Source organism: Balaenoptera ricei, chromosome 4 (genome assembly GCF_028023285.1).
Source record: "Balaenoptera ricei isolate mBalRic1 chromosome 4, mBalRic1.hap2, whole genome shotgun sequence".
Classification (NCBI taxonomy): Eukaryota; Metazoa; Chordata; class Mammalia; order Artiodactyla; family Balaenopteridae; genus Balaenoptera; species Balaenoptera ricei.
The window spans coordinates 74,116,651-74,130,237 of NC_082642.1; the positions used below are offsets into that span (position 1 = coordinate 74,116,651).

General features: G+C 40.6%; 1 protein-coding gene across 2 annotated transcripts in view; it reads left to right on the plus strand.

Annotated features, from left to right (window-relative positions):
• USP13 (ubiquitin specific peptidase 13) overlaps positions 1–13,587 on the plus strand; it is a 120,582-nt gene that overhangs the window by 48,855 nt on the left and 58,140 nt on the right. For both annotated transcript variants that reach the window (XM_059920575.1, XM_059920574.1), the window contains exons 7-8: positions 7,553–7,647; positions 8,745–8,932. In XM_059920575.1, the coding sequence (XP_059776558.1) occupies positions 7,553–7,647; positions 8,745–8,932 (283 nt within the window). The remainder of the gene's footprint in view (positions 1–7,552; positions 7,648–8,744; positions 8,933–13,587) is intronic.

The window sequence follows — 13,587 nt, forward strand, 5'->3', positions numbered from 1 at the left end:
ATAGTAGGGGGAAGACCTAGAATTCATTATGGGGATTAGTGTCATTTTAGGTACAAATGGATTCATTATGGAGAAGATGGGTTTTAAAGATACTGTGTGTTCAGAGCCCCTGACATCAGCAGGCAGTGATGGTGTCCAGTGCAGCAAAGGGTCAGAAGTGGTTCCTACTTGTACTGTCAGCTTCAGAACTGGTCTTCTTTGTGCTCTCACACTGTATGTTAGCTTTTGGCTATGTTTGTACAGTTAATTCCTTCTACCATTTGGTGAGGGAAAAGGGAAATTACATCAGGGTTAATAATGAGAAACTTAAATACTGAGCAGTGGCCATAAGAGCCCATCATCTCAGCATCACTGAAAACACTTATGAAGCACAGATCTGCACCCACACCCAGGTCAGTTTCTCCATCTGTCCAGGTTTTAATCTTTATTTCTTCTTTACTTTAAGGTAAGATGATTTTTTTAGGAAAAATATAAAGACCTTTGGCTTTTCTTCTCTATTTTTCTCTGACTGAATTAGCCAGCCTCAAAGTTAATTAGTGAGGATATTTTCACTGAATGTGGTACACTCTTTGTCAGCCATGCCCTCTCCATCCAACTGGTTTCATTTATCTGTTTTATAATTGAGGGCTGGCAGTTAGGTCATGTCAAGATTCTTTTGATTCACCTTTTGGGTAAACTTCCAAAGTTTAGTGGACTTCTTTTAACTCATTAGAGAAAAGTAGCTGCAAGAGTCTCAGGTGCTGGTGCCAGACATTTTCCCCTCAAATAAATGAACCGCTACACAAGCCAGGTTGAATCCTAAGCCTTCCAGGATCTGAAGAGGAAATTCAGGACATGCAGTTGGATTCAGGGTTACAGCAAAGTGCTTACAGGTCATTGCTCTGTTGAATGACTGCTGTATATGGTAACCATCATTGTTCTTGTAGGGCCTATAGAGAGAAAGAAGAGTTTGTAATGTAGGCATTCTATTGGGTACAGTTGCAAGGGGAGGATAATTCAGATGTTTCTACTTTTAGTGCTATCTTATGCAGAGCCTTTTTTAAAAATTGGAGTACAGTTGATTTACATACAGTGTTGTGTTAGTTTCAGGTATACAGCAAAATGATTCAGTTATACATATATATATTCTTTTTCAGATCCTTTTCTATTATAGAAAGATATTGAATATAGTTCCCTGTGCTATATAGTAGGTCCTTGTTGTTTATCTATTTTATATATAGTAGTGTGTATCTGTTAATCCCAAACTTCTAAATTATCCCCCTCCCTGTTTTCCCTTTGGTAACCATAAGTTTGTTTTCTATGTCTATGAGTCTGTTTCTGTTTTGTAAATAAGTTCATTTGTATCATCTTTTTAGATTCCTCCTATAAGTGATGTCATATGATATTTGTCTTTCTCTGTCTGACTTACTTCACATAGTATGAGAATCTCTGGGTCCATCCATGTTACTGCAAATGGCAATATTTTATTCTTTTTCATGGCTGAGTAATATTATGTAGTGTTTTGATAAGACCAGTTATTAGAAGTCCAGCTCTCAGAACATCCTGTTCAAGACAACAATTATTTGTGTATGGGGATTTGTTCTAAAATTTTGCTTGAGCTATGTCTTTTTCATCTTTAAGTTCCAAACAGAATCTTATGCATGGAGGCATGGATACTTTGATTAAATGAACCAGCTGGTCTATAAGTACTTAAATAATTATATTCTATTTAAATGTATGCTAGTAGTAAAGGCAAGGATTAATTCTATTCTCTATGCATATTTTTTTTAAAAAAACATTTATTTATTTATTTATTTTTGGCTGTCTCGGGTCTTAGTTGTGGCATGCGGGATCTTTCATTGTGGTGCGTGGGCTTCTCTCTAGTTGTGACGCACAGGCTCCAGAGCGCACGGGCTCAGTAGTTCTGGTGTGTGAGCTCAGTAGTTGTGGGTCGCGGGCTCAGTAGTTGTGGTGTGCAAATTACTCTTCATGTAATTGAGAGTATTTGAATAAATACTCTTTTTTCAACCATAGAAAGCATAAAACATTGGCAAAAGCAATGTAGAATGTGCACCTGTGATGAGGGTTCTTAAACTCACTTAGCTGAGGCAATGTTCACTTTTTTTTTAATGACTATTTTTTAAAAAATTATTTATTTTTATTTATGTTTTTGGCTGTGTTGGGTCTTTGTTGCTGTGTGTGGGCTTTCTCTAGTTGTGGCGAGTGGGAGCTACTCTTCGTTGCAGTAGGCAGGCTTCTCATTGTGGTGGCTTCTTTTGTTACGGAGCATGGGCTCTATGTGTGCGGGCTTCAGTAGTTGCAGTGCGTGGGCTCAGTAGTTGTGGCACACGGGCTTAGTTGCTCCGCAGCATGTGGGATCTTCCCGAACCAGGGCTCGAACCCGTGTCCCCTGCATTGGCAGGCAGATTCTTAACTATTGCTCCACCAGGGAAGCCCATGTTCACTTTTTGACAATAGATCAGGATTTGATTCCGGCTTATCTTGTGCAGAGTTGGTTTTAACGCAAATAATTATTTGCAGTCTAATTATCATTACATATTAGTTTATGGGATGCATCAATTCTATTTTCATTTCTTTTAAATCTGTTTAATAGATTGCTAGTTGTAGCTTATTGTTTATTTAAAAGCCAAATAAGTTAATGAAAACATGTGTAAAGTTTCCATAAATATCTGATGATGGGCCTTGTGGATGTTGAGGCCCAGAAGGGCAGGGTACCCTCTGTCTGGGGGTGGGGTGGCCCCCTCCTGATGATGGTACCACTGGTGAGGGTCCATCTTCCATACTTGCTAGGCTCACTGAGGCTAATTCAACTCACAAGAGACAAAGTGTTAAAGTCAGGGTGTTTAGTTTTTAGTTTCTGGTGAGAACCACAACCACCTGTAAGTGGGATGTTTATGTCAACTCGACCAGTACATTCCCTCCCTGTGGAAAGCTGAATTATATTTAGAATATTGCGTAGTGAACATGGAATCCAAGCAGGTTGTGAACTCAGATATTTAATGGTCGTGTGATCCAATCGTCCTGGTTTCCTTCTCCCCAGTAAGGACATACCTGCTCAGTGAGAAGCTCCTACTCATCTTGAGGTCTCAGCCTAGAATTAGTTCTTCCAGGAAGCCTTGATCCCTCCAGGCTAGGCCATTGTGGTGTCTGGGTAATAAAAGTGGGCCCCATATCGAATTCCACTCTGGGTTCCATGGGTACAGCAGCAAACAAAATAAGAAACAGATCACCATACAAGCAAACAAAAAGCTTTCCTCTGTGGGAGGAGACATTCGTTTGGCAGAGCAAGGTTGAGGTTCTTGGTGGGAAAGGAATGCAGAGGGTTGGAGGCAAGAGAAGGTGTGTTTTTCTTTCATCATAGAAATTAGTTTACCTAAGAAGAATCCTCAAAGCCTTGGTGATTACAGGAGAGTCTTCCTGTAATGCCCGTGGCAGCAGTGAAATCGCCTATCGCACTGGCCCCTGCACCAGCTCAGCAGCATCTGAAGGTGATTTTTCTTCTTTGGTCATCTTCACCCCTGACCTGGGTATCAGCTCAAGGATTTGGATCAAGGCATTGACTACTTCATTTTAGTTTTGACCTGGTTTGTGCCCCTCTGTGTGCCTCTGCGCTGCTCCACTGTGGCACTTTTCATGAGATCCTGTTGCTGTGTCTAATGGTGGTCACCTGGGACGTCAGGACCTGAACGCCACGTTTGTTGTTTACTATTCTATCTCATCTAGCATAGCCCCTCACACATAGTAGGTGCTCAGTAAATATTTGTGTTGTAATGAGATGGAGGAAGACAGACACACTGATAAAGTTTTCTCCTCTGATTTACCTTTTTTTCTTTTTCTTCTTTTTTTCTATTTTATGGACATCTTTTTCCTCTTAATTGTTTTCCTTTCCTGACCACAGTCTAGGTTCTGTCTGGCCTGCGAGTTATACTGTCTAAGGTGATGGTATATACCTCTGCCCTCATTCATTTTGTGTTTGGTTTTCTAGATTAATTGCTGGAGCATTCTCTTGTTTCTATCCTTTTCCTGTCTGTGGCAGATGCTCTATAGGCATGTAAATATAAACTCATGGTGGAGAGATGCAGTTTGGGTGAATGGATCATATTTACTCTGGAGAGATCCTTTCCTCTCTGGCTTGTGACTTGGTGTTTGACCAAGAGTTCTGGGGTTTTTTTTTTTTCCCATTTGAGCTGTATGGTAGAGCAGTGAAGCCAGCTTCTCTGGTTTCTTTAGTCTTTCTAAACACCAGATCTTGTTGAGGTACATCTCTACCTCTCTCTCCTTCTGCTTTCCTGTGGGGGTATCTGAGGGCAGAATTTGGACTTATGCCATTTTCTGGGGCATAGGAAAGAGAGCCCAAAGTTACATGAGTAAACCATAGCCAAGAAGACATCTGTTGAGGTCCTTTATACTAAAGCAACATTCTTATAATACTATTTGAAATAATAAAGTTTAAACTTGTGAGGACAGGGACCCTGCTTGTCTTATTTAATATTAAATCCTCAGTATCTGTATATATTTGGTGTTCAGTAAATATTTGTTGAATACAATGAATGAATCAATAAATGAATGAATGAGTGAGTGAGTGAATCCCTGTGGGTGAACAAGGATGACCAGTGGTACACTAGTCCTAATAGTATACCACCGTATAGAAACATTTTAATCTTTGGCAATTACTTATAAAACATTCTTTTCAATCGAAATATAATAAATTTGGGGAAAAAAAGCAAAAAACCAAAAAGAAACCTTCCCATTCAGAGAAAAGAAATTATTACCATTTTTATGTAAATTCCTTACAGATTCTCAGTCTTTGTCTCAGTCTTAGTCTCCATCTCTATTCTCTAACCTTTTCCTTAGTTTTGGAACTTAATGCACATACTGTTTTCTAACATGCTTATCACATCAATGAGTTATTCATGCTGTAAACCTTTTATCTTTTCCCTTCTCCGGGTCTCTCCATGCTCTCCATGGCTTAATTTGTCGTTTAACTTGAAATGAAACAATGACTGGTTTCCTTCTAAAGTAAACGTAGTTACTCATGAAACTCTGCTTGGACTATTCCTAGGACAATCTTTCTGTGAGCTTCCTAACTGTGTTTCTTGGCTCCAAGCTTTTAAGTCAAGGAAGAGGTCGGCAGGGTAACACTTGTCAGGCAATGCTTATTTGCTACAATAGTTTCTGAGCTAAGACTTGACTTTGCTAAGCAGAAGTTGGAAATAAAGTGAATTTCCCAATGAAAAATGTGTAAGGATTTGCAGCCCCTGAGTCTATTTCAAAATTTTTTTCTATGACTACATGTCATTTTAAAATTCTTCATGATTGCCAAGTTTAAGGATCACAGTTCATTTTTAGATTTCTTGTGTGTTACTCACTAAACTGTTTTTGTCATTGGGGTAAGAAGTAACTGTTGTGTCTGACCAAATCATGTCATATTTTTGGAACAGTTAATGACTGGAGACAGGAAATGTTAATTTCTCACTAATATCTCATTAGGCTGGAGCCTAATGGCTTAAGAACCGTAGAGTTCTATGTGATTTTCACTTATTTCAAAATCCTAGACCCATGCCAATGGTGCATTTCTAGCAATCTTACTATTTTCTGTTGGAGCTCTGATAATTAGAGGCTTAGAGGCTTAAAGTCTTAAGTCTTCAAAACTATCTCACTAGTTAATAATAACCAAAGATAAATGCCTGGGGAGTGTCATTTTCACCTTCCAGCCAATATTTGAGTGGTATTTTGGTGTCATGTGTCATAGATTAAAAATATTGTTGATGTATTTGTTTTAAGTAATTAGTTCAAAAAAATTTTTTTTTTTTTGGTATTTAAACTTTTTGGAAATTTTTTCTTAATTGGGCTGGAGATTTTGTCTTTTGTTTTTGACTTTGAGAGCACTGAATTATATTTTAAAAAGGAATATAGATGAAGGCTGCTATTCACAAGTTAAAATGGGCCCCTAAGGGAAGAGGGATAGAAGAGAAAGCTATACAATGTTTAATCTATTAATAATAGAAAGAGTGGCTTTTTTGGGTTGGCAGTGAGTCTCTGTGTATCTGGGTTTGGGTCAGAGGGTCACCATAGTTTCTATATATATTACTTTTTGTTTTCCTCCTGGTATTGTTCCAAAGAGCAGGAAACTCCTTGAACAGTCTATCTTTTACTGTCCTAAAGAATAATATCTTTATATCTATTTTCAGATTTTGTTTTTCAAATTTAGAAGTGAAGAAATTGTGGTTTTTGACTCTCCATTCCTGTTAAGGGCCTAGGATGGTGCTTCACTGAGCCTCTTGGTCTCCTGAGAGATCTGAGGAAATAGTCTAGTGCAGAGGAAAAAGGACTGGGCCGGGAGTCAGAATACCTGGGTTCTGGGCCACGTGTGGGGTTTGAGGCAAATGATTTAACTTTTCTAACCCTCGTTTCCTTACCTGCAAAATGGGCCTGAAAATGTGTCCCTCTCCTGCATTGCACTGCCCTATGACGACAGATAAGGCAGCAGTTTGGATAGCTTTTGAAAACGCTAGGCAGTGCCTCTCAGACTTTGCTGTGCACGTGGAGATCTTGTTAAAATGCAGATTCTCATTCAGTAGGTTTGGGGTTGGGCCCGAGATTCTGCATTTCTCACAAGCTCCCAGGTAATGCTGCTGCTTTGAATCATACTGCAAGAAGCCAGGTGTGGTCTAAAGCCTTATGTTGTCAGGGGGGATATGAGGGTCCTGAGGAGAGAACCCTCTCCTGCCACCCCTAAACACACAGCTTCCCAACACCGGTGTGCCATGAGTGGGTTACGGATGAGGCCAACATGCTGATCCCTGAGGTCCTGGGGCGGGTGGAGCCTCCTGAGTTACCCCACTGTGCTAAATGCATCATCATCTTCTTCTGTGTGCTGTGGGGTGGATGCATTTGGGAAGCACAGCAGTCTTCACAGATCCCTCACCAGCTCTGTGAGGTATGGACACTGAAGTAGGGAAGAGGGAATGAGGGGGCAGGTGGAGGTGGAGGGTCGTGAGGTGGTAGGTCTGGGACTACCAGAGAGACTATAGAGGGTTCCACAGGCAGAATTTTGTTTTGTCCTGGACCTCACGCTGCGGTCCAGCCATTTGGCAGCCCCGGGGGCCTGTGTGTTCTCTGTTCCTCACAGGTTCTCCCTGTGTGGGAAGACGGCATGGCTATTTCCTCCATCACCCTTCCCTCCTCCCGAACTTATATCTATGCCACTGGGGTTCGGGTTAGAACAATCGTGTTAGGCATTTGTATTTGTCTAATTTTAAATTATTTTAACTTGGACATTGTTCTTTTTTTCTTGTTTTAGAAACCTTTTTAAAATTACTTTCTGAAATGTCAAAAGAATTGATGTGATGGGTATATTTACAAAAATACCTATTTATTACGCTTATTTTTTATCATCTGTCTTCCCCCCCAGTTGAAACTCACAAGAGATTTTTGTTTTGTTCATTGCTATATCCCAAGCCCAGGGCATAGTAGGAGCTCAGTAAATATGTGTTGATTATTGAATGACTTGATTACAGATCTCAGTGCTTATTTTCTCTTCACCATCTAGATGTTTATTCTTTCCCAGAAGAGGAACCTGTTTTGGATCCTCATTTGGCCAAGCACTTAGCGCATTTTGGAATTGATATGCTTCATATGCACGGGGTAAGAAAGGTCTCCTTTTGTCTCTATTCCCACTTTGTGGGGAAACTGTTCGGTTTATTTATATAATTCCTATCACACAAATCTTCATTTTATAGGTTTTAGGTTTTAATGTTTGCATTTACTTCTTGAACTTAATTAGCATTTTCTTTTGGTTATCAGCTTAGATTTTTAAATTTTATTTTATAGTAAAAATGGCACCTCATCCAGTACCATTTTGTTTTAGTTGGAGTTTACTTGCAAAATTTCTGTCTCCTGTGATGGAGAGTTGCGTGAATCACTCTTTGTTCACTAAAGGGAGAGGGTACGGGGAGATGACCTTTAAAATGATCTGTGACCAACATCACTTTAATTGATTACAGGAAGGGAAGTAGAGCTCCTGGGGCAGGGGTGGAGAGAATAAGCCAACAGATTATTGTTGATGGAAATGCTTTGCCTCATTTCATATTGTGTTTTCAGGCTGGTATCGTGACTGTGTAATATTTGTCCCTATGGGGAGCTGGTTAATTGTGCGTGTTTTGCTTTAGCCCATGTCATCTCCCTCTCCTCGTGTTCTCCTCTGTAACTCCTCTTTCTCACTCATGTCACTTTTTAATTTGTGTTCTGTGCTCTTCTTTAAACCTCCCTCCTGTGTCGAGCTTCTCCCGAACCCCATGGTTTTATTCCACTTTCTTCTCCAACTGCTTTGCTTTTTGTTTGCTGTGTTGCATTGTATCTGCCCTTGAGATTATTCTACTTGCTTCTTTTTTTTGATTCCTATTTGTCTTCTTCCTCCTCCTATCTCCTTTCCTCCCAGTCACTGTCTCTTTTATTTTAAAATCTTTTAAATGTGGGTTTTTTTTTTTAAATTGTGGAGAGATACACCTAATGTAAAATTTACTGTTTTAACCATTTTTTAAGTGTACAATTCTGTGGCATTAAGTTCATTTGTCTTGTGCAACCATCACCACGTCAGTCTTTTTTAATGAGGTTGTTTATTTCTCTGTTGAACTGGGGAAGAAAGGCAGAAGCATCTATTGCTGTTAGAAATAATTGGTGGGACATGATGTTTGAATGATAATCATTGTTAAAGTTGTATTTCTTCAATGACGTTGCCCCAGACAGAGAACGGGCTCCAGGACAATGACAGCCAGCCGCGGATCAGCGAGTGGGAGGTGATCCAGGAGACGGGGACGAAGCTGAAGCCCATGTACGGCCCCGGATACACGGGTCTCAAGAACCTGGGCAACAGTTGCTATCTCAGCTCTGTGATGCAGGCCATCTTCAGCATCCCGGAATTCCAGAGAGCGTAAGTGTCCCGTAGAGACCAGGGTGCACAGCCTGTCCTGCGTCCCCTCCGCGTCCAGTCAGGCAGTGTGTGCTGAGGAAGCCCTTCACCATCTGTGCTGTGACTTCCTGCCTGAAGCTGGGTGAGAACACTTGTCAAGTGTTATGGGGATCAGGTGAGATAAGAAGAGCTTTGTAAACTGAAAAACCTCCTACAGGGATTTGTCATATTAATAATGGCTTCCATTTTTAGACCAATACCCTCTATGCCAAGAAAGTAACAATCATTAAGCTTCACAGCAAAACTGCCACATCTCTTCCTATAGATGCGCTAGGAGAGGTTCGGTGATCTGGTTGGTCAGTGGTGAGTGAGTGGAGCTTCTAAGAGGATTTAAGCTTTTCTTTTTTTGCTACTCAAAATGTGGTTCGTGGATGGTGCTGGTCCTTGGACTGCTGGATATGGATCCGAAATGAGACAGGTATGGAAATTGAGAGTGAGCATTCAGAAATTGTGGTAGGCATTTGACGTTGCCGTTTTTTATAAGTGGCATTTCATTTTTTCAATACAGTTGACCCTTGAACAACATGGGTGTGAACTGCACGGGTCCACTTATATGTGGATTTTTTCAATAAATACGTACTACCGTACTACAGGATCTGCGGTTGGTTGAAACCATGGATAAGGAGGAACTGTGAATCCAAAGGGCTGACTCTAAAGTTATGCATGGAATTCCGATTGTGCCGAGGGTTGGTGCCCCTGACTCCCATGTTGTTCAGGGGTCAACTATAATTTATTTTTGTTGTATTTTTAATGGTATCATCTATATGAGTTGAAATCAACAAACTAGCTGGCCCTTCACCACAGGTAATTGGGAGGCACTGATTTAGGGTGCTTCCCAACTGTACATGTTCAGGCTGCCTGCTTCCTCCCTTGCTGAGGGGCAGAGGGGCTGTGTCTCTGGCCCTTTCCTTCCTTCGACTGTGCTTAGGACAGGGAGCCACAGAGACTGGTAGCTGCAGCTCATGGGCGGCCACTGCCTAAGTTTAGGAAATAATCTCTAGTGTTTCCCAGAGCAGGTAGGATTCGACCTTGGTTCGAGTATGGAAGGGGACACACATGTGCTAAGACAGAATGACGGGCATATAGCATGCTAGGGACAGCACAGGGCAATATTTTACCCACGTGGAGTTGAATGCTAATGATTTTAAAGGTAGTTAATAAAAGTATATCAGATGTCCTTTTCCTTCCTCTTTTGGTATTTGAAGTCTTACCTCTTCATACTGTTCCTGGCTTTGGAAATTTACGGTCAGTTTTCCATGTCAGGTTTTAATTTTTTCCATCCAGCCAATAAGGAGCGGGTTCTGCTCTGCTCAGCAGTGTGCTGGGTATGGGGGGTTCAGTGGTAAACAAAAGGACCTGGTGCCCAGCCCCAGCTGGGGAAACAGACATTAAATAAATGTAGACTGTCCCCAACTTATGATGATTCGACGTAAGATCTTTTGACTTCAAGATGGTGCAAAAGTGATATGTGTTCAGTAGAAACTGTACTTCGAATTTTGAATTTTGCTCTTTCCCCGGGCTAGTGACAGGAGGTACATACCCTCTTGTGATGCTGGGCAGGGCAGCAGCCATATAGCTCCCAGGCGGGCACGCGACCCTGAGGGTAAACAACTGATATGCTTACAACCATTCTGTACCCAGACAGCCTTTCTGTTTTTCACTTTCAGTACAGTATTCAATAAACTAGATTGGATAGTCAACACTTCATTATCGAATAGACTTTGTGCGAGATGATTTTGCCCAACTGTAGGCTAATGTAAGTGTTCTGAGCATGGTTAAGGTGGGCTAGACTAAGCTTCAATGTTTGATAGGTTAGGTATTGTAAATGCATTTTCAGTGTACGATATCATCAACTTATGATGGGTTTATTGGGATGTAACCCCATCCTTTGCTGAGGAGTATCTGTAATCATAAGAACAACTGCATGGTTATAAATATGGTAAATTCCATGAAGGAAAAGGGAAAGAGGTGGTCAGGGAGGATCTCTTTGAAGAAGGGACACACAAAGGGATACTCACCTTGACTGACGTGCAGGAGGAGTGTAGACAGGCTTTTGGAGAAAAGGAGGAGCAAGTTTGAAGCTCTGAGATGTGAAAACCTTTTCAAAGTTACGCATCATGCATTGTAATATTTTTATAAGTTCTTACCCATGTCTCATACCTGTATTATCATTTGCTTTGAAAACAATGTAGCTTCATCTTATCTGTCTCATGCTCCAAGATTTTTTTTTTTAAACTATTGAGGGAAAGTACTCATGGTAGGTGTTGTATAATTATTATTTCTTTTAAACTAGAATGGAAGACACTTATATTCTTTTGTTACAAAGCGCAACAACATTTTTAGTGCTTTACGGCCTACAGTTTTTGAAAATATTCTCTGCACTTCAAAGTTTGATGAACTATTAACTTTCTGAATTTTTTCTTCCATGAAAAAATGTACCTCATGTCTATAATTTGGATTTAAGATTTGAATCTCTCACCTGGTCTCGTTTCAAGGGTTGTAGAATTTTGTAGTATCTAACATTTTGTATTCTATTTCCTAAACATTTACTGTATATATTAGAACATGAGCAACTTATTTTTCATACTTGTTCTTAGTCTTTTGGTTCTTTTACCGAATATCACTGGGTTGAAGTACTTGCTCTTCAAACTCCTTTTTCCCCAGTGGGACTAACTCAGTGGAGTTATGTCCAGGACTGGTATCTCCATTTTGTAAGTAGAAAGAGTGACTCACAGAGAGATTAAATGACTTACGCACAACCACGGTGTAATTCGGGAACATCAGCCGGACTCCTTGATACCCTGCCTGCCACTTGAACCCAGTTTACATTTCAAAATAATTCCGATGAGGAGCAAATCTAAATAAACTGGTGTACGAATTGAATGACAAGGAAGATGGATTGTCAGATAGCAAAACTGTTTTTTGCTTTGAAAACCACTAGATTACAAATTGAAGATATAAGTATTGGTACTTTAAAAATTATCCAGCATTACTGCTGCCTTTTTTTTTTTTTAATCTTTCTGTTTATTTATTTATTTATTTATTTATTTATTGGCTGTGTTGGGTCTTCGTTTCTGTGCGAGGGCTTTCCCTAGCTGCGGCAAGCGGGGGCCACTCTTCATCGCGGTGCACGGGCCTCTCACTATCGCGGCCTCTCTTGTTGCGGAGCACAGGCTCCAGACGCGCAGGCTCAGTAGTTGTGGCTCACGGGCCCAGTTGCTCTGTGGCATGTGGGATCCTCCCAGACCAGGGCTCGAACCCATGTCCCCTGCATCGGCAGGCGGATTCTCAACCACTGCGGCACCAGGGAAGCCGTACTGCTGCCTTTTAAAAATTTTAAAAATTTTAAAATTTTATTTATTTATTTTTAGTTGCGTTGGGTCTTCGTTGCTGCGCGTGGGCCTTCTCTAGTTGCAGCGAACGGGGGCTACTCTTCGTTGGCGGTGCATAAGCTTCTCATTGCGGTGGCTTCTCTTGTTGCGGAGCATGGGCTCTAGGCACGCGGGCTTCAGTAGTTGTGGCTCGCGGGCTCTAGAGCGCAGGCTCAGTAGTTGTGGTGCACGGGCTTAGTTGCTCCGCGGCATGTAGGATCTTCCCAGACCAGGGCTTGAACCCGTGTTCCCTGCATTGGCAGTTGGATTCTTAACTACTGCAGGGAAGCCCCTACTGCTGCCTTTTAATTTAATTTTGTTGTAATAGAGGATATTCCTCATTGATTAGAAAAGGAATATAAATTACTAGCAAAATGGACTTTTCTGACATCAAAGATTTACCCCCTTTAACTTTATTCTTCTCCATCAACCTAGCCAGAAAGCGTAAGCTTTTCACTAATGTTCATCTTACCAGTGGATTTTTTTTTGTCTTATCAGGTTTTGAGATATGATAAAGACTGGATTGTAAGAGAGCTAATGTTTATAATGTTTATCGTGTTGTATATTAATTAAGAATTCTTCAGTGCAACTTCTGACTCTGAATATAGTTTGGTTTATCTATTATTTGGCTCTTGGTCCATGGAAAATTTCTAAATGGAATTGTTGTTCTAGTGATATAACCAAAAGCCATTTGAATGGGACTATTCCAGAGACGTGTGCTCTGTTAATTTTTATGTTGGTACATAACCTTGGATACAAATTCCGAGTTTGTAATCAGCAGGTGCCTAGAAGTTTCTGGTATTTCAGGGATCTAATTAGAGGTCATTACTAACTGTAGTGTATCATGGTTCTCTGCCAAGACTTTACTGCAGTAATGCCTGTTCTGTTGGGTCATTAGGTAGTCAGTTATGAAAATTGGTTGTGTGATTAAATGATATGAATATATTCATTCAACACATATTTATCAAGTGCCTTGTACATGTTGGATGCTGTTCTAGTGCTGGAGATGCAGTCATTTAAAGTCTCTGCCTTCATGGAGATTATATTCTAGTATATAATCTCTAGAAAGATAGATAATAAACAAGAACATAAATAAATTGTATAGTTACAAATAGTGATTCATGCCAAGAAGCAAGTTAGCCAGGCTCAGGTGATATGGAACATGAAAGGGAGCAAGGATCTGTAGAGAGAGCGTTCCAGGAAAGAGACAGCAGGATGGCATGACCCTGAAGCAGGAGCGAGCTT